Source organism: Megalobrama amblycephala, linkage group LG4 (genome assembly GCF_018812025.1).
Source record: "Megalobrama amblycephala isolate DHTTF-2021 linkage group LG4, ASM1881202v1, whole genome shotgun sequence".
Classification (NCBI taxonomy): Eukaryota; Metazoa; Chordata; class Actinopteri; order Cypriniformes; family Xenocyprididae; genus Megalobrama; species Megalobrama amblycephala.
Window position 1 is genome coordinate 52,824,538 of NC_063047.1, and position 21,925 is coordinate 52,846,462.

Consider the following 21,925-nt stretch of genomic DNA (forward strand, 5'->3'; position numbering starts at 1 on the left):
GGTTGTAAAAACACTCAACGCTTCACATCTACACATTGACTACTGCTAATGAACTGAAAGCTGTTCCACGTGGTTGTAGAACAACGAATATAATGGTATAGATCTGCTTGAGGTCGCTTCTTTTGATATAAAGCATTTTACTAATATAGAAAATTCTGCTTCATTAAATGTTTAAATAACGTTGCTGATACTTTGATCCTGAAGGGCAAGTTAGCTTTTTGGTTAGCAGCTACCTGCAACCGACTTCTTAAACTAGGTTTGCTGCTCTTAGCTGGTCTCGCAGACTTGCCCGACTGGTGTTCAGCTGGTTTTATGTGTAAGTCAACTGGTCTTTCATACTGACCAGTTGATAAGGAAAAAAAAAAAAAAAACCTTAAGCTGTTTTATGCCATTTATTGAGGCATACTTTACCAAGTTATTAAACGCAGATATGCAGGTATGGAAAATGAGTGTCCAAGCATTCAGAGTCTCTAACCAAACTAGGAATAGAAGATGTTTGGTTGGGCTGAATGAATTATCTTTTACACCAACATCTTTAACACTACATGCAGCACTTTTCTTTTCAAGTGACAGTGTTTCAAAGTCAGATGAGAAACTCAAAAAGATATTTGTGTCTAGGCAGCATAAATATACTGCTAACAGAGACGATTTTCCCAAATCAACAAAAACACAGAGGAGACAATCTCAAGCAGCTCCGTCTTCAATAACAGAGAGAAAAGTGTCATCAGAGCTTCAGAAACTAAGGTTTGAGGATTTCAGTGAGTCAGAAACCAAAAGGACTTTGGGGCATATCCAAAAAGAGTCAAATGAAGAACAGTTGGAGATTGTGTTTGGGGTGGCCCCATGTTTGCTGGCCCTCACTCAGGGTAGAAGGAGGTTGAGTCGTCTTTTTGTGAAGAACGGTGAGGGGCTGCAGAGAGATGCGATTCTGAGGGTCTGTCAGGAGGCTGTCAGACGTGGTGTGCAGATACAGAGAGTCAGCAAGCAAACACTTGACAAGATGTGTGGTGGAAAGGTGCACCAGGGATTGTGTCTGCAGGCAAGTTCTCTTGGGTTTATCAATGTGGAAAGACCAATAACATCTCAAGAGTTGAGGAATGACAGGGCATTATGGCTGGTTTTGGATGGAGTGCAGGATCCCATGAATCTTGGTGCCATTTTGCGGTCTGCCTACTTCCTGGGAGTGGATCGGATTGCCAGCAGCATTCAAAACAGGTGGAGTGAAAAGAGGCTTTTGTGTTTATCCCGTGTGTTATAACATTGTTAAATGGACTGTAGGATATAAAACCAACACTATTTGTATATTTGGTCATATAGACTGGTTATGATTAAATTAAAATGTGCTTTTAACTGTTACTTTGTATGAACCATTGATATTTGCTTCTGATCATTTGCTCTCTTTGTTAGCTGTCCTCTGACGCCCACAGTGAGCAAAGCCAGTGCTGGTGTGATGGAGGTCATGGAGGTGTTTGGCTACAGCAATTTGAAAGATATGATAAAGGTCTGGAAGTTGATCACTCCACTTCACCTCACTGTGTTTACATGTGTGGCCTGTAGAGGGCAGAATACAGGATACAGTTGTGGTTTAGTCCAAGGTTTTACAAACTGGGGTCCAGGGAATTTCTAGGGGTCTGCAATAATTATTATTATTATTATTATTATTATTATTATTTGAGAAATAAAGTTGAAAAAAGTATGCATTTTTGGTCAGAAAGTATAAATGGTTGTAAATCATGATATTAATTGTGTTTTCTTTCTTGTGACTGCCATAGTTTTTGATCAGTCCCTCCAGGATTGTGCGATCCCAAAAAATGAATGGCAAATTCAAATTCTGAGCCCAGGCAAATTAATCAATGTGCAAGTGTAGTGAATTCTTCTGTAAAATGACCAGGGATAGACCAGCCACACAGAGCAATAGGACTTTGACACCAATTAGGTTATATAAGAAAGGGTGTTTTAAAAGGAAAGTTCTGAGGTAGGCTTATTTCCAAGTAATCCAGATCAATTTGCCATCTACACTTGTCTGTTGTTTTTTCAAACTGTTCACAATTTATTTCAATGATTAAGCACAAAACAGTTTACAGGTTGCTGCTACTGCAGTAATACTATTATATAAATAGAAAATGATTATTGGTGTTTTTTTTCCTGCAAATCGACACAGAAATGCTGCAAATATCACCAACATTTTTGAGAAAAGCAAATTCTGGAGAAAAGCAAAAACTGGAAGGGAGTCCTGAAATTCTCCAAAATTCATAATTTCAAAAATTTCATAATATGTCTTTATAATATCACACTTGGTATAGTACTTGCACATATTTTTATGCATTACATTAACTTGTATTAAGACATACTCTAGTTGTCTTTACATTTTAAGAAGGAGGTAATTTTCAAGGTGTTCATCAAAACTTAAAAAAAAAAAACAAAAAAAAAACCCTGGTTTAGTTTATGAATTGAATAGAAAATTTTAAGAATTATCTGATAAGACCCGTTTATAACTCCCAAGTTTTCTAACAGTCTTTCCATCTGTAGCCTGTAGAGGGCAGTTAAAGGAAACCATTGAGGTTTAGACTGTGTCTGTCAAGTCCTTTTGAGAAACACATACTCCTACTCCATTGTTTAATGGCTATAACCAATTTTGTATGACATTACAGGTGAAAGCGGAACAAGGTTGGGAAGTAGTCGGCACTGTTGGATTAGAGGAAGGCAATCCTGAATCCCCTGTTATGCCATGTTCAGATTTCAAGATGTCCAGACCTACACTGCTGTTAATGGGTATGTGTTCAAATTTATTTGGACCGATAATTGTTTTGTTCTCTGTGTTGTTTAAAAGCTAGTCTGTCTTTGTTTGTGCTATCAGGTGGAGAGGGTGACGGTCTGTCTCCAGAACTGCGTCAGCTGTGTGATGTCCTGCTCACCATCCCTCCACGCAGAAACATGCACCCTGGAATAGAGTCACTCAATGTATCTGTAGCCACAGGTACTGTATGTTTTTCTTTATGTAAATATTGCTCTGAATTGCTGGTATTTACTTAAAGGTGCCATAGAATGCTTTTTCACAAGATGTAATATAAGTCTAAGGTGTCTCCTGAATGTGTCTGTGAAGTTTCAGCTCAAAATACCCCATAGATTTTTTTTTTAATTAATTATTTTAACTGCCTATTTTGGGGCATCATTAAATATGCACCGATTCAGCGTGCTTCCCCTTTAAATGCTCGCGCTCCCCGCCCCAAGCTCGCAACTCTATAATACATTGCATAAACAAAGTTCACACAGATAATATAACCCTCAAAATGGATCTTTACATCTTTACAAGTATTTGTCATGCAGCATACCCGATTATGTAAGTATGGTATTTATTTGGATGTTTACATTTGATTCTGAATGAGTTTGATAATATGCTCCGTGGCTAATGGGCTAAAGCTAACATTACACACTGTTGGAGAGATGTTTATGAATCATACAGACTGCAAGTGTTTAATAATGAAAATAACGATGGCTCCAGTCTCCGTGAATACAGTAAGAAATGATGGTAACTTTAACCACATTTACCGGTACATTAGAAACATGCTAACGAAACATTTAGAAAGGTAGTTTACAAATATAACTAAAAATATCATGATATCATGATATCAGTTATTATTGCCCTTATCGCTATTATCGCTATTGTCCTTGCTTGCTTACCTGCATAAAGTCTGATGATACAGCTGTGCAGATCCAGACGTTAATACTGGCTTGTGTAATGCCTTGAACATGGGCTGGCATATGCAAAATTTGGGGGCGTACATATTAATGATCCCGACTGTTACGTAACAGTCAGTGTTATGTTGAGATTCGCCTGTTCTTCGGAGGTCTTTTAAACAAATGAGATTTACATAAGAAGGAGGAAACAATGGTGTTTGAGACTCACTGTATGTCATTTCCATGTACTGAACTCTAGTTATTCAACTATGCCGAGGTAAATTCAATTTTCAATTCTATGGCACCTTTAAAATTGACATGTTAGAAATTAACCACAGCTCTGGATGATTTTTAGTAGATATTAAGACAAAATTAAAAATGAATAACATCACCTGTAAAGGTTTATTATTGGTTTAAAATCAGCATGAAATGGAAGTTGTGATACAGTGCGTCCCAATTCGCATACCTAAAAACGTCATAGAATAGTGCATAAGTATAAATAGTGCACGTAATGCGTTCACACTGAAAATTCCAAAAAGAAAAAGTACACTTTAAATACTCGGATGATGCACTAAAATACGGAAAAAACGAAGTGTGGAATGTTGGACACTTCATGTACTCAACTTTTGCAGCTTTAATTACTTATTGGAGGGGGAGAGTGTATCAGACTCTGTTGTTAAATGACAAAATAACCTTTGACAGTTCACGCACTACATGGATGAGTACATAGTGATTGCATCACTGATTGCATCGTTGTGGTTTTCTATTGCTGTGTCGTGATATGAGTGACAGGTTGTCCCCCTTTCATGCTCCATACACAACAAAATGTGATCCACTGTGTATTCTGACACCTTTCAGTCAGAACCAGCATTAACTTCTTGAGCAATTTGAGCTACAGTAGCTCGTCTGTTGGATCGGACCACACGGGCCAGCCTTCGCGCACCACGTGCATCAATGAGCCATGACCCTGCGCCGGTTCACCACTGTTCCTTCCTTGGACCACTTTTGATAGATACTGACCACTGCAGACCGGGAACACCCCACAAGAGCTGCAGTTTTGGAGATGCTCTGACCCAATCTTCTAGCCATCACAATTTGGCCCCTCAAACTTGCTCAAATCCTTACACTTGTCCGTTTTTCCTGCTTCTTACACATCTGCCTAATATATCCCACCCGCTAACAGGTGCCGTGATAATCAGTGTTATTCACTTCACCTGTCAGTGCTCATAATGTTATGTCTCATCAGTGTGTGTATATATAAATATATAATTTTCTTTCAAGACTCCATCTATGAATATAAATTAACGAAACATATGGATTATTAAGAGCATATTTTTATGGAGTTGTTGCCGGTTTTTCCTTCTCCCATGCAGGCATCCTGCTGCACTCTCTTCTGTCCACACGCACAGGAAGCTGCTGATGATGGCAACAACGACAAGGCAGCAGCATGATTTACTCAGACGTCTCTCATTAGCCCCCTACAGTGATTAATGACTGGATTACTTCATCAATTAACAGTCTGAGAGTCTGGAGAGGCCCATTGATCAGATAAAGAGAGGATGTAGATGCATTCTGGTCCAGTTACTGACTATGACCACCTTGTTTAAGACAAGACCTGCACTTTACAGGGTCTCTACAATCTCTGGGAAAACGTGCTTTTAAAAACAGAGGTGTAATGTTTAATTATTCATCTTATCAAAATGCACTTTATTCACCAAGTGTGCACAAGTACACAAGGAGTTTGGTTTGTTTTCCAAGAGCTCGAGGTACTTATATAAAACAATTATTATTCATGAAACATGCTAATTAGTTATTTTGCTTCATCACTGTAAACATTTGCCACATAAAGATGGATGAAAATACATTTATTGATAATTCTTTGAAAATTCCCATTGAAGCTAAATATGTAGTTAATAATTTGCAGTTTATATACCCAGTTGACCCATGCTGTACATTTTCATTTATGGATCAAGGCATACAATTTATCAATTCATGCATTCCCTGTGAATCAAACCATTGGCTTTGGTGTTGCTGAGTTTCTACATGCAAGGTTTGAGCTACAGGAATATACAACTATATATGTTTACTCTTTAAATATAAAATTCCATATCTATGAGCTTTGTAGGATGCTTGTTGAGGCTAGTGCACCTACATGCGCCAATAAAGAAGCAGAAATATTTACATTGCAATGCATTTTAACATTTTGAGGTCAAAATGTAGGGGTAGTCCTATATACAGTATGTACATTACCGCTCAAAAGTTTGGGATCGGTAAGATTTTTAATGTTTTTAAAAGAAGTTACGTCTACTCACCAAGGGTACATTTACTTAATTAAAAATACAGTAAAAGCAGTAATATTGTGACATATTATTACAATTTAAAATGACTGTTTTCTATTTTAAAATATTTTAAAATGTAATTTATTCTTGTGTTGACAGCTGAATTTTCAGCATCGTTAATCCAGTCTTCAGTGTCACATGATCCTTCAGAAATCATTCTTATATGTCAATTTGCTGCTCAAGAAACATTTATTGTTTACAATTGTACAAAATATTTGTGTACAATATATTTTTTAAGGATTCTTTGATGAATAGAAAGCTCAAAAGAACAGTGTTTATTTGAAATCTAATCTTTTGTAACATTATAATTGTCTTTACTGTCACTTTTGATTGATTTAATGCATCCTTGCTGAATAAAAGTATTCATTTCTTTAATTTCTTTTCAAAAAAATAAAAATTCTTACTGACCCCAAACTTTTGAACGGTAGTGTAAAATGTTACAAAAGCTTTGTATTTTAGATGAATGCTGTTCTTTTGAACTTTCTATTCATCAAGGAATCCTCAAAAAAAAAGTACACAACTGTTTTCAACATTGATAATAATAACAAATATTTCTTGAGGAATTAATCATCATATTAGAATGATTTCTGAAGGATCATGTCACACTGAAGACTGAGTAATGATGCTGAAAATTCAGCTTTGCCAACACGAGAATAAATGACTTTGTAAAATATATTCAAATAGAAAACAGTTATTTTAAATTGTAATAATTTTTCACAATATTACTGTTTTTACTGTATTTTTAATTAAATAAATTAAGCCTTGGTGAGCAGACAAAACTTATTTTAAAAACATTACAAATCTTACCGATCCCAAACTTTTGAGCGGTAGTGTATACTCTACCATTCAAAGGATTTGGGACAATACATTTTTTTATGAAATTAATACTTAATAATATCAAAAGTGATGTTAAAGGCATTTATAATGTTAAAGATTTCTGTCTTTTGTCTTTATATTAATCGAAGAATCCTGAAAAGAAAAAAAACATTACCGGTTCCACAAAAAATAGTAAGCAACTGGTTTTTAACATTTAAGAAAATGTTTCTTGACCATCAAATCAGCATATTAGAATGATTTCTGAAAGATCATTTGACACTGAAGACTGCTAAAAATTCAGCGTTGCCGTCACAGGAATAAATTACATTTTAAAATATATTAAAACCGAAACCAGTTAATTTAATGTATTTTGGATCAAACAAAACATTTTAAAAACATTACCAACTCCAAACTTCTGAATGGTAGTGGAAGTCCTGGTAATGTTAGGCAGTAAGGTAATGTTTAGTAATACTAGTGTACAAACTGCACTGCATTCTGTACTGTTTACTGCCTAGTTTTTAAAAATGATTATACAACAATAAACAGTAGTAGGCTAACTTGTAGATAACGGGCTATGATAACCAACAAAACAATGATCATAAGATTAGTCAAGAAAAAGACGTTCATTTTTCATGGTTTATTTGTCACACTGGAAATGAAGGCAAGTGCAATGTATTGTGGAATACAGTATTTAGGCTTACAGAAATGGAATAAATAATAGGCCGTAGAGTGCATATGTATTCCATCTAATCAGCAGTACATAAGTTAGTTCAGCAGGTGGCACTGCATATATAGTATATCAGTAGACTATAGTAGACATCAGCATTGATTTTTTTTTCCTGTGAGAATTAAGATGAGGGCTTGACACATGGAGGCTGGTGCTAGACCAGTTACATCTAGCAGCATTTACGTAAAGTTCACTGAAAGATATCTCACACCTCCATTTCCCTTCACGCTTCACAGCGAGGTGCTGACTGCAGGTTATGGACCAAGATGGTTTACAATTAAACTAAAATGTGCACGATTGGCACGCCTGCAGGGAGCAGGACAGGACGATTAAGCTGCTAATACTATAGACAGTTAGACCTCACTTTCATTTTACCCATAGCTGCAGGGGAGAGGGAGATATTAGATGAGATTGAATGTAATGAACCACTCTATTGTTTTTACAGGGAAGAGTAATCTGAAGGTCTTTGTGACAGAAACAGCTATATGCTGATGTGTCTCATCAAGCAGCCAATTTGTTAATCCTTCCAATAGTTAGATGGACAGATCTGTGGATTTGTAATACTAATAATCACAATAGATAATTTAGATCACTGAATCCCAACCTTGTGGTGAGTGTGGGGACAGTTGTTAAATTTCATTAGCAGAGTTTCATTGCATTCCCAGAGCATTTTGATTCAATTTAAGTAATATACATTTTGTTAAGTATATGTATTTGGGTATTGATTGCTTTTTAATGTTTCTCAGACTAAAACCATAAAAGAACATTTTCATGTAAATAAAATATACGTTAACTGGAAAAAAGTTGCCAAAGCAAGTAAAAAAAAAAAAAAAACCCAATAAATAAAAAAGTAATAAAAACACAAAATTTATAAAACATGGAAATGGAAAATACAATAGCTCAATGATACTAATGATACTTTGTCTTTGGAATGCTCTGGAATGGAGTTATTTGTTAGGTCTTGTACAACTTTATATCTCTTTAAAGGGATAAAATTCTGTCATTTACTCTACCTCGTGTCAATACAAACCTGGAAACCTGACTTTTTTTTTTTTTTTTTTTTTGTCCTTACAATGGAAGTAAATGGTAACCAGAACTATTTGGTTACCAACATTCTTCAAAATATCTTTTTTTGTAAACTAGAGCATTGCTCTGCTTGGTTGCTATAACAGTCCTTTAGTGTTCTTTTCCTATTTGTAAGGGTGGTCGCTAGGTATTTGTTTACTGGCATAAGTCAAAAAGCCCATCCCCAAATCTCTATAATATTCTGGCTCTTAGATATGGCTTAATGTACATCTATGGGATTTTTTGCGTATACAATTTCCATCTATTTGGATTTCTGTAATAGTATACTAATAAACTGAATTAGTTTATTGTGTATTTTAAACTCATTTAATATCGTTTGTTCCATAGCTATATTTTAAAAGCCATGTTCATACTTTTGTAATTGAATAAGGAGTTTTCACAATAATTTATGCTGATACTAATCAATTTGAATAAATGCATTTTGAAAGGATGATTATTTAAATGAAAGACTATAGAACAAATGGTGTGGGATTAGTGTGGGATTCTCACAAACCAAGTTATTAGTGGTTTGTTCAAATCTTTAAGCTAAGTTTGAGTGATTCTAGCCTTAGCAGGGACCCTTAAAAATCTCCACTTCTCACTGGTACTTTCTCAGTGAGCAAATTATTCTGATCCTTCCTCTGTTTACAAAATTGAAGCTGAAAGTCAACATTCGCTGAGTTCCACTTTCCTCTCATGTGGCATTTGTCTTTCTTTATCAGCTCTCAGGATGAGTCGCGGGCGTGTCTGCTTTTCTCGCCTTTGTGTCGGCAGGTTAGATTGACTGGCATTTCCCCCTCCCCAGAGTGCAGTTCTATTAATCTGTTTAATATGCCACAGAAAGGAGCAAAGTAATGGAACAGCAGAGCGTAAAAGCTGCCTGCCAGCACTGATAGCTGGAGGTCAAGGCTGAGGGAAATTCTCAGTTCTTCAAGCAAATACAGTAGGACCAAAAGAGTCCTATGGTGAATCTATCTATCTATCTATCTATCTATCTATCTATCTATCTATCTATCTATCTATCTATCTATCTATCTATCTATCTATCTATCTATCTATCTATCTATCTATCTATCTGTCTATCTGTCTGTCTGTCTGTCTGATTTAATCGCTCATATTCGTCCACTCTCCTTTGCTCTATGTACTAAATGAGGCAACTCCATTGCACAAATGAAAATTCATCATAAATTTTGTATGACAGTGTTTTAGTTCATTACAGATGGTGAGTTATTAGCTAATTTGTTCATTAGAAGTTCAGGCCAAATTGACTGAGCTGCATGGTGTGCTATGATTACGCTAAATGTGAAGCCTAATGGATGAGTATTGCATTTGAGCTTCACTTAAAAAAACAAAGTTATTCTAAAATATAACTATTTGCATATGACAATTTTGAATAGGACTACTGAAAGTATTGTTCAGCTTTTGTCAAGTATAGTTATAGTTATATTATTTAATTAATTGATCAGTATTTTTAATAATATTACTACCTATTTTATATTGGATTGTGTTTTCTTTTCTTTTTTGGGGGGGGGGGGGTATTGAAGACTTTGCATTAAATAGTAAAATGACTTGCTGTGTTTTTTTTGCTGTCACTTCAATCTAGTTAAGGGAATCCATTTGTAACGAAATACAAGTCATTGGCATTCATCAATTTTCTTTCCCTCCCTTTCATCTTCGTTTTCTCTCTAATGTGCCTAGAGGGAAACTGGGCTCCATAATTATTCAATGTGCCAAATTACCAAAAGACATATAAATAAATACTGGATTAATGCCTATGTGGATAGGTCTAGTCCTCTATAAATGTTTAAATATAATTAGATGTAATTAAATTGGATTAGTTTTAAGTATTTAAGTGTATCCTGTGTGCAATTATATGATTTTTTTTTTTTCTTGTATGTGGGGAAACTTGTACAAATGCTCATTATTGTAATGTATTCTTTATTGACTTTACAAAATATATTTCTTGGTTTATTAAACTATTGGTACTACTTAAATTTAATTGAAAACCAAGCAAGACATCAGATATGCTCTGTCATTCAGTTTGGCTTCTGGTCAAAGTGTCAGACAAAAGATGACAAAGAACACTGAACTGTAAACTTGTGTGTGTGAATGCCTGCATGTGTGTGTATGATGATAATGCAGCATGACACATTTGAAATTAGACTGTGGTTGCTATGGCACAGAGCCAGGAGGAGACAGACTGTGCCGTAAATGATTTGCATTTACATCATGTACTTGCTCACAGCTCGCCAGTTTCTATATGATATTTCGGTAACACTTTACATTAAGGTTCCCTTTGTAAAGGGTTTATAAAGGTGTTTGTTAATGAGTAATAAGTCATTATATTAATATATTATTATAAAGCATTATAAATCGTTAATAATGCAGTTATAACTGCATGAATAAAAAGGGTGACTTTAATGCAATTCCTGCCAAATAGTGAGCCGTTTTTAACTCACGTGTTCTAAATGCTTAATAAATGTATTTATTAACACTTATTTAACTCAAAACCAGATTCCTGGTTTATTTCATGATGCAGCAAAAACTGACTATCATAATTAGACTGAAGGGTGTTGTATTTGTGGTTTTCTTATTAATATCTTATTAATATCTCATGACTGCCACTTTTCTTACTATGTTGCTTACCAGAAGTTTCTGTCTTACCCATAAATGGTTCACAGGTTTCCACTTTACAATAAGGTTCACTTTCACGGGTTATTAATGTTTAGAACTCATTAATAAATGGTTCACAGGTTTCCACTTTACATTAAGGTTTGTTTTCGTAGGTTATTAATGTTTATAACTCATGAATAAATGGTTCTGATGATCCAGAGGAAGCGGAGAGGGAGCCTCACCTGTAACAGCCATATAGACATTTTAATATACTGTAGTATTAAATACTAAAGTATATTGCAAATGTCTATGGGGTTTAGTAACATTATGTCTAAATACCTACATACAGTGGGTACGGAAAGTATTCAGACCCTCTTAAACTTTTCACTCTTTGTTATATTGCTATCCATTTGCTAAAATCATTTAAGTTCATTTTTTCATCCCTCATTAATGTACACATAGCACCCCATATTGACAGAAAAACAGAATTGTTGACATTTTTGCAGATTTATTAAAAAAGAAAAACTGAAATATCACATGGTCCCAAGTATTCAGACCCTTTGCTGTGACACTCATATATTTAACTCAGTTGCTGTCCATTTCTTCTGATCATCCTTGAGATGGTTCTACACCTTCATTTGAGTCCAGCTGTGTTTGATTATACTGATTGGACTTGATTCGGAAAGCCACACACCTGTGTATATAAGACCTTACAGCTCACAGTGCATGTCAGAGCAAATGAGAATCATGAGGTCAAAGGAACTGCCTGAAGAGCTCAGAGACAGAATTGTGGCAAGGCACAGATCTGGCCAAGGTTACAAAAAAATGTCTGCTGCACTTAAGGTTCCTAAGAGCACAGTGGCCTCCATAATCCTTAAATGGAAGACGTTTGGGACGACCAGAACCCTTCCTAGGTGAGAGAGGTAAAGAAGAACCCAAAGATCACTGTGGCTGAGCTCCAGAGATGCAGTTGGGAGATGGGAGAAAGTTGTAGAAAGTCAACCATCACTGCAGCCCTCCACCAGTTGGGGCTTTATGGCAGAGTGGCCCGACGGAAGCCTCTCCTCAGTGCAAGACACATGAAAGCCCGCATGGAGTTTGCTAAAAAACACCTGAAGGACTCCAAGATGGTGAGAAATAAGATTCTCTGGTCTGATGAGACCAAGATAGAACTTTTTGGCCTTAATTCTAAGCGGTATGTGTGGAGAAAACCAGGCACTGCTCATCACCTGTCCAATACAGTCCTAACAGTGAAGCATGGTGGTGGCAGCATCATGCTGTGGGGGTGTTTTTCAGCTGCAGGGACAGGACGACTGGTTGCAATCAAGGGAAAGATGAATGCGGCCAAGTACAGGGATATCCTGGACGAAAACCCTCACCAGAGTGCTCAGGACCTCAGACTGGGCCGAAGGTTTACCTTCCAACAAGACAATGACCCTAAGCACACAGCTAAAATAAGGAAGGAGTGGCTTCACAACAACTCCGTGACTGTTCATTGAATGGCCCAGCCAGAGCCCTGACTTAAACCCAATTGAGCATCTCTGGAGAGACCTAAAAATGGCTGTCCACCAATGTTTACCATCCAACCTGACAGAACTGGAGAGGATCTGCAAGGAGGAATGGCAGAGGATCCCCAAATCCAGGTGTGAAAAACTTGTTGCATCCCAAAAAGACTCATGGCTGTATTAGATCAAAAGGGTGCTTCTACTAAATACAGAGCAAAGGGTCTGAATACTTAGGACCATGTGATATTTCAGTTTTTCTTTTTTAATAAATAAAAAATGTCAACAATTCTGTGTTTTTCTGTCAATATGGGGTGCTGTGTGTACATTAATGAGAAAAAAAAAAGCAAATTAGCAAATGGCTGCAATATAACAAAGAGTGAAAAATTTAAGGGGGTCTGAATACCCCACTGTATAACTGCATGGCATAACAAACCAAGTGGCATCTGGAAAAAAATGTTCCACGAGTTTTCCCCAAAACTAACTTCATTTTTCTGAACCATTTTACATTACCATTAGTTTTAACCAACTAGTGTCAGCGATTTTGAGCAGATACATGAAGTAATTTCTCCTCAGGTTCACACAGATGTCCTAGAAGAATGACCACAGGTATGAGGTACACTGTTTATCGAACACTATGTAGTAGGGAGGTACTCTAAATTTAATACATCACAATGATAAACAAATGATAATAGTAAAAGACTGTACTGCCGTACAATTCCACTACAATTCTAGTATGCTGTATTTCTTCACCTGCTGCAATGATTTGTCCATTTATCACTGTGTCTTAACTCATTTTATGGCAAGCAGTTCTCACTTAGTAATGCCTCTACTTTCACACATATTGCTTGAGATAAAAAAGCACTGATGGTTACAAACCTTTCATTGCTGGTGGGAACAGGAAACATAAGAAAAAAAAACACAGCAGTCTTGTTCCCTGACACTTTCTGGCAAGGAAGGATGTGCATCTATCGTTATCTGCATCTTTCCATCCGCCCTCATCTGTCTCTGTGGCCTGTCCTCCTGATCTGTCTTCGAACGGCATAAATCACGCTTCTACTATGATAGATCCTTTCTCGGGTATGCTGGAGACAGGTGTCGCCAGTTATTGATTTCACTCAAGCCGTCTACCAGCACAGATACCAAATCATTACAGAAACACCTGATTTCAGATTCATAGCATGCGTAATGAAGTACGTTTTAACCTTCCTAAATGTTGATGCATGGGAGGGAAATAATGGGGAATAATAACAGCACATGACTTTGTGATGACACAGATTCATTGGGCACATAATAGTCTGTTTGAGCTTGATGAGGACAAAGCGTAATTTTGTGTCTCCACCAAGGCCCATACAATTCTTTATTTTTAGCGTGTAACCATTTTTTTTTTTTTTTTTTTTTTTTTTTTTTTTTTGCGTACCGGCACTTCCGACATGTTGCATGCACTGATCTTCACTGACACGAGTGGCACGACATGAGACTATACAATAGATACAAGACTATAAAACCCATTATATTCACTGATGCTGTCTACACTGAATGCGGGACGACACAACATGACAAATTCCCAAAAGTAAACTAACGCCAGGATTTATTTCTTTTCTTAATATTTTAAAATGAATATTTTGAATTAATTAGTGGAGTTTGCTTAATAACTGTAAATGGTTACAGAGAAAAACTGCATTATAGAATAAATGACTAAAGCCTGGCTCAGATTACAGGAGTTTTTAAATCCTAACTGATTATGAAATCTGGTTGCATTTTCATAGATTAGGAGAGGACCACAGGATCTTGAAAGGACCACAAGCTGGGACTCGAACTCCGGTCGCCCATAGCTCTGCCCACTAAGCTATGGCTCAGATGTAGTTATGTTGTTTCCACACTTCCACAAGCCGTTCCTCCATCTATGTGATGCATTGTGTGTGCGGAGTGTGGTGTCTGGATTCCGGTACTCTTGTCTAGTTTGACTTTGTTTCAGTTTAGGGGTCTGGACATTCAATCTCCATGTTTTGTCTTTTGTTGTAAGCACACAGGTCGAGTTATCTTTCTGGTGAGCACCTGGCTTGTGAGTGTATTCATAGGCCAGTTGCTCTCAAATTTTCAAGTTTGGTTCCCTGAGAAGGATGTTGATGCTGTCTCTGTGTGATTGCATCTTGAAGCAAGTGTGAAATCAATCCAATGGCATGGCGAGATGTCATCCCATAGCATGTGATGTCATGATCAGGAAGCTATAAAGCACACCCGGACCAAACAACTTCAGCTTCTGTGCCTTCAGCAAGAGCTCTGCATAAATTATCTGTACTATTTACTGTTTGTTTGTCCCATAGTATCTATTATAAAGATATAAATACATAAAATGGTGACAAACAGTAATTTAGATTGTGTTCCTCCATGCCTACGGTACTTCATGGGTGGGGATACACATGTTTTATTTGTTGTTTGTCTGGGAACAGAGCACTGTCATTGTTCCTCAAAGTTGTGGTCCCGCTGGTCCAACACTTTCTCCTCAAGTAAAGACACGGTATTGACGCTCTCCAGCTCTGAGGATGTATTAGTATCGAGGTAGGGAGATAGAGGACTTGTCACCTCCCTCCCCTGCTTATGAGGAGCTTTTGGAGGTTGTTACTCAAGCAAGTTAAATATTGAATGGCCCTCTGAGAGGCAGGTGGTTCGTCGAAGAAACAAACTCGATGAACGCTTCCTCCCTAGCAAAGCACAACCTCCACGATGGGCTTCCTTTTTTTCCCAATCTCCACACTGAGGTGTCGAGATTAAATAAAACATTTTCCGCCCATTCTTCAGACCCCAAGTATCGAACTACACGTCAATATTGGGGTTGAATGAACAGGGGTACAAGGCAATACATAAGGTGGAAGAGACGCCTGAGAGCTATCTCTCCCCTGACTCAGCTTTATAGCTTCCTAGTCATGATGTCACACACTACCTCAGAACCAGGGTTAGGGCTTGTTCACACAGAACACGTCTTTGCGTCTAAAAACACGATTTTGAGACGTGATGCAATAACGGCAATAAAGAACAAATAAAACAGTTGCCATGCCAACTTGCTATGGTAAACAGAAGCTCGCAACGCTTGCCCCGCCTCCGAGTTCTTCTGATTGGTCCACTGTTTTGGAACTGACATTGGTGCGCGGTGCTGCGTGTAAAAGTTAAAATTATTGATACGTGGCTAAAAAAAAGGGTTTAGTTTTGCCTTACCACTGGTCTTTGTTTTTTGCAGCCCTGTTGGCTGAAGTCTGTTTTTTTTTTTTTTGCCAAGTTTGTGGTTATTTTGATTACTTTTTGTTAATAAGTACTTAAAAAAAAAACAAAAAAAAATATTTTGGCTTTTCTGCACATGGGGTCTGTTTCCCACACCTGACATTAAAATATCTGAGCTCTCTTTTGTGTTTTAATAATTCTATCACTTTAAACATGAACTGGTGACTGGAGAGAGACTAGACAGGTCCAATTACTTCACCTCCTGCCAATAGCACCACTGTGAAACAGTGCAGAGGTGCTGAGGACTAATAGAGGGGCTGCTGACCTCTCCTTTCACCCAATTACAGGCCACATTGGCCACCAGTGTCACCACAGCCACTGCTGCGAGTCAAGACTGTGTGAGATGAGTAACAGTGTGAGAGGTCAAGCTGTGGGGTGGAAGGTTGCAAATAAACGTTAATCTGCTGTGGTGTTTTAGCTCATTTGGACACTTATATTTCTGTAAGTTGTGGATTTGTTTAGTGCTTGGCCTGTTTATGACATGCAAAGACATGCCATGCAAGTCGCATTTCAGTGGTTACATGTGTTGTTTTATTGATTAATTATTTTAATTTTATTCTATTGCTATATACCTCAGATTGAGCACACTTCAACTACTGTTTCTTGAAAATAACTAAAGACTCAGCTGCTTGGGTGGAGTTAGGCAGGTCATTCCACCAGCAGGGAACAGTCAAGGTAAAGGTCAGTGAAAGTGATGTTGTGCCTGTTTGGGATGGCACCACAAGGCACCCTTCACTTGCAGAACGCAAGCTTCTGGAGGGCACATAAGCCTGAAGTAGTGAGTTTAGGTATAGGGGCGCAGAGCCAGTGGTTGTTCTGTAGGCAAACATTTGTGCCTTGAATTTGATGCGAGCAGCAATTGGCTACCAGTGCAAATTGATGAAGAGAGGTGTGATGTGCTTTATTTCAATGAAACCTCAAAGATGTGTTTTTCGGTATGAATGTTTCTTATACGAATATTTATTCCACAAATATGTACTTTTTATTTCATACATCTAAGTTCTTTTTATGCAATACAGTAAAATACAATAATTCTATTTAAATATGTACACTGTAAGAAAAAAGTCCTTAAAATAGTATTTGTATACAATGTAACATGAAGGAAATTTCTGTATTCATTTTTTAAGAGTATTACCAGTATTTTGGATTATTTGTTACATTCAGTTGTGTTTAAAAGTAAATGTCTGTGAATTTAATGGATAATGTCCAAGCAGTACATTTTTTTGTTTTTTCTATGTTTGTCTTACAGTGTATTGTGGCAGAACTAGCAATATATGTTTTTCTCTGTTAGTAACTAAATAGTAACTCACCTTCTTATAACATTCACTGTCAATCACATACTTTCCATGTGAAATTACAATTACAACATTGTAATTGCCATTGATGTTTTGTGTATAACAGTGTTAGTAAGGCTTATTCTCTATGGTGATTAGGTGTTAAATACATGATAGGGTTCTGGGTGGGGGTGCTGAAGGGCTGCCAACTTGAGAAGATGACTCCTATCTGTAGCTAAAGAAGACTTGCCAGCATTTGGCAGCTATGATCCATTAACCATAAATCCCCTCTCCCTTTATAGCCCAACCTATTGTCTCAATGCTCCATTAACCCGAACCAGCCTCTTAACTAATAAACATTGTTGTTGTCAGAAAGCCAGACCACTAAGGGCCTTTTTATATGTTTTTGTTGTTGTTGTTTTAGATTTCTAGTTATATCCTTGCCACCCAACAGCTCATACACTTGCAAAAAAAAGAAAAAAAAGGTGATAAATGCTACTTTGCTCACATTCAGTCTGAAATCTTTTTAACCCCACATTGTGGTGCCAAACTTGTACAGTGTGAAACGGCATGGCGTTAGAATGTTACAGCTATCAATCACGTGCCTCATATTCACATGCTTTGGACAGTTACAGAAGTGTTTGAGGAGACAAATGTCAACTGGTGATGGAAAACACGTCAAATGGAGTTAAGAGACCATTCAGGAAAAACAAAAAAGTACAGTCAGCAATAAGTAGTAGAAGGATATGCAATGCTAGAGCCTTTATATAAACAGGTCGCATGCTGCGTTCATCCAATCAATGACACAACACAACAAATCTGCAAATAAGAACATTAACCCAGGGTGAAATGTGAAACATCAGCTTATGAATACTCATTATTTTAATAATTGTTAACCCAGGTAAATTATGAGCAGTGTGAAATGTGAACCAAGATAACCTAGGATAAGTTCATTTTAATCAAGCTAACTCACTAGATTTTGAAACAGATTCACAACAAAGATCTTTTGTAAGGACTAAATCACCATGTGACCATTGAATAGTGTAATAAAGTGCAATATGTTTGTGTTTTGTATTTCCTGAGTAATGTTGGGCAGTGTGTCAGAGGGCCTGTGAGGGCCCCTAATGTGTCATCAGCACAGCCCTCCATCAGAGAGCTCGTAGGAATAGAGTGATAATCGAGCTGAGAGTCTCTCGGAGCTCTGCCCAGTTTGAGTGCAATCATCCACATGTAATTGCCATAATTGTGGTAACTTTGTATCAGGTTGAGTGGCATCATCATGTCAATGAGACAGTGTCTATACTGGAGAGCCCTTTCTGTTAATTAGACTGAATTGATTTCAGGGGCTGACGAGAGTAATGTTGATATACTATGCATCCACTTCACATACACATTGATCACAGCTTTACATATCAGATGGAATACATCAAATCAAAAGAAAGAGTTTTGGGTGAATGTTTGGGTACACTCTAAAAAAATAAAACATTGGTTCAACCAAAAAAATATGTTAACGTTTTCCACTAGAATTTTTAACTTAAGCCAACTGGGAGAATTACATTAATTCAAAGCAATATTTTGAGTTGATCCAACATAATGTTTTAAGTAAGGTGAAGACGCTTTTTGGACACAATAAAACACATTTCTAAGTAACATGAACTTACCAAGCACCGCTTGTCACCGTGATGGTAAATCCCCAAAAACCCACATTAACAGAAACTCTTCTAAATTAGCATAACAAAACACTAATTACTGCTAAATCTCCCTTACCATTAATCTTGTGCAAAAAAACATTATATAACACTTAATTTTAGCATTTACTCTCCCTTTCAAGTGCCATGGGCAAAGCATGATGGGAAATATAAATCCCAGCCCAGTTTCACTTAACTTAAGTTCGTCTAAATTAAAAGAAGTGTTCATACAACTCAAAACAATGAAACACGTTTACACGTCATCAGATTGTATTTTACATTAACAGAACTTAAAATTAAATACATTTTTGATTAACTGAAAATGTTAAACTATGGCAAGTCATGATAGTATATCGAATCAATAGGCATATTGTGTGTCATCCAAGCTCAATAAAATAACAATTACAAGTAAAAAGTCTAACAGCATTTCAGAACTTGATTTTTTATTTCACAACAATATATATATTTAAATAATGACTAAAGGTCCCATGAATTAGTTTTTGGAGTGTATTGATCTTAATTTTTAGACGCTAAAATATGCTCTGTCGAGATATTTACTATAATATAAGATTGTAGGTACATGGTGCGTGAATAGTGGTAAATGCCCAGTCATAAATATTTCTTACCAGACAAAATACTGTATTTTGTATTATTTAGGAAAAATAAATACATTTGTTGTCATCTCCTTGTGTGTCTGTCTTAAACTGCTTATATCACCAATATCAGTGATATTCAAATCATTCTTTCTATTTTACCTGAACCTTGAAATTTGGCAGTACATAATTAGTTTACTGGACAACTTATATTCTATATGTCTGTGTAAACAAACAAGTGTGAGATGAAAGGGAAATGGTTTTTCCTAGCAGATGCAATGCAAAGTGCTTTATTTCACCTTTCACTTGAAAATTATAAGATTTATGTATTTTAATTGCATAAAAAAATTTATATCCAGTTGGATTACAAAGTTTTAACATAAACTAATAAACTTAATATAATGCATATTTGTCAGTTATACATAAATGCAACAAGAATGAGATTTATGTAGTAGTTCCAAGAAACAGAAACAGTGGTAAATACACAATAACCAGGTTTATATATACACATAATATGTAAACAAATCTATATTAACTAATCTATTTTAACTAATTGAATCATATTTAAACCATGTTCATACTTTTTAACGGATTACATTTAATTGTTTTCACAATTAACAGAATTATGCTGATTCTAAAGAATTTGAATAAATACATTTTGAAAATATGATTATTTAAATAAAATCAACTATTCATACTCAACAAGCTATTCCGTTAATTTTTTGAGTGCTCTATCAATGAAGATAAGATGGTGTTGTATACTAATGTCTCAAAATGACCTGCTGGACTCAATTTTCTAGATGAAAAGCAAAATAAAACGCAATGATTTTGTAAGCACCACCAAACAAACAGCACATAAGCACACTAATAAGTAAGCAAACAGCCTCAAATTGGTCGCTGCCGAAATACAGAGCAGAATAAAGAGCTCCTTTAGCAAATGGAGAGGTGATTATGGTAGATTGCTGTATTTCTCCTCTTCTCCTGTACCTTCACCACAATGTGACTGTGTTCAGAAAGCCTCCTTTAGACAAATGAGTGTTTACACTGTCATGTCCCACCACTAACATGTCATAAAGTCCCATCAGAGCCAATTATACCTCATATTGATTCAGACACGTTCTAAACAGTACATCACCCATTGGAGGTCATTAAAGCTGTTGAACAGTGAGCGTTTTATGAATTGCCCTCACCTCAGTGGTGCTCGCTGTGAGTCCCACATACCATAATGTGTCCTCAATTTGAAAAAGTAAAATGCATAAAATGTAATATACCAATTTCTCTATACAACAAAAGCAAAACAGATTCAGCTTGCGAACAAAAGAGATGCCAAAAAAAACAGTATTTTCTGTCAAAAGGATTGAAGTAGGGCAATATTTGCCCTGTGTGCTATAAATATGGCATGGGGAAATTCTGTAAAAATAGCCAATGTAATTCTGGTACAAGGTCAGTCCACTTTGTTTGAAAGGGACAAAAGAAAAAAAGCAAAATTGTTCAAACTCGGTTTTCAGTCAGACTCATATACTAATGTTTAGGTCCAAAAGTCAAAAATGTAACAATTCACTAGAGACAATGCTTCTGGTTTTGTTTGTTTATATATATATATATATATATATATATATATATATATATATATATATATATATATATATATATATATATATATATATATGAGATTTGAGAATCCAAATACTTCAGTGGAAGAAAAAACATCTGACCAACTGTACAAAGGAATCACATTTTTGTTGACAACAATGACTTAATTTTCTAAGCAGTACATTTCTATTGAATAAGTGTTAATTTAATCCAAAATACACAAATGCTTGCCACATAAAGTGTCAAAACAAATAGTGCAGAATTGCTTATTTTTCTTCTATGGTTTATGTCATATGTTTTTTTTTGTTTTTTTTAAGCTCTGTTTGGATGGTAAATATTTCTTAGTGTCACGATCTCCCCTGTGTTTTTTGTGTTCTGTTATTTTGAAGTGTATTTTCGATTTCCATTGTTCCCTTTGTTCACTTGGGGTAACTAAATAGTTCTTGTTTGCCTTTGTTTCCTTAGTTTCCCTTTGTTAGCCACCATGGCAATTCATTGCCCACACCTGCTCTTTGTTAGCCCCTTGTTATCCGGTGTATATATGCCTCTGTGTTTTAGTTGTCTTCTATTGGTTGTTGTCCTTACATGTATTGCTGTGAAGCAATACTTAGATTAGAATAGATCCTCTTTCCCATGTAACCATAACACTTATGCTGAGTTAACACTGTATGACAGGGGTCACCAAACTCGATCCTGAAGGGCCACTGTCCTGCAAAGTTTAGCTCCATCCCCAATTAAACACACCTGAACCAGCTAAT

At 36.3% G+C, this 21,925-nt stretch overlaps 1 protein-coding gene across 1 annotated transcript; it reads left to right on the forward strand.

Annotated features, from left to right (window-relative positions):
* The first annotated feature begins 26 nt into the window (after positions 1 to 26).
* On the forward strand, positions 27 to 5,542 carry mrm1 (mitochondrial rRNA methyltransferase 1 homolog (S. cerevisiae)). Its single transcript, XM_048189955.1, has 5 exons — positions 27 to 1,215; positions 1,408 to 1,501; positions 2,652 to 2,772; positions 2,858 to 2,977; positions 5,052 to 5,542. Exons 1-5 carry the CDS (start codon positions 386 to 388, stop codon positions 5,096 to 5,098), a joined length of 1,212 nt encoding a protein of 403 aa, XP_048045912.1. The 5' UTR covers positions 27 to 385; the 3' UTR covers positions 5,099 to 5,542.
* Positions 5,543 to 21,925: the final 16,383 nt, after the last annotated feature.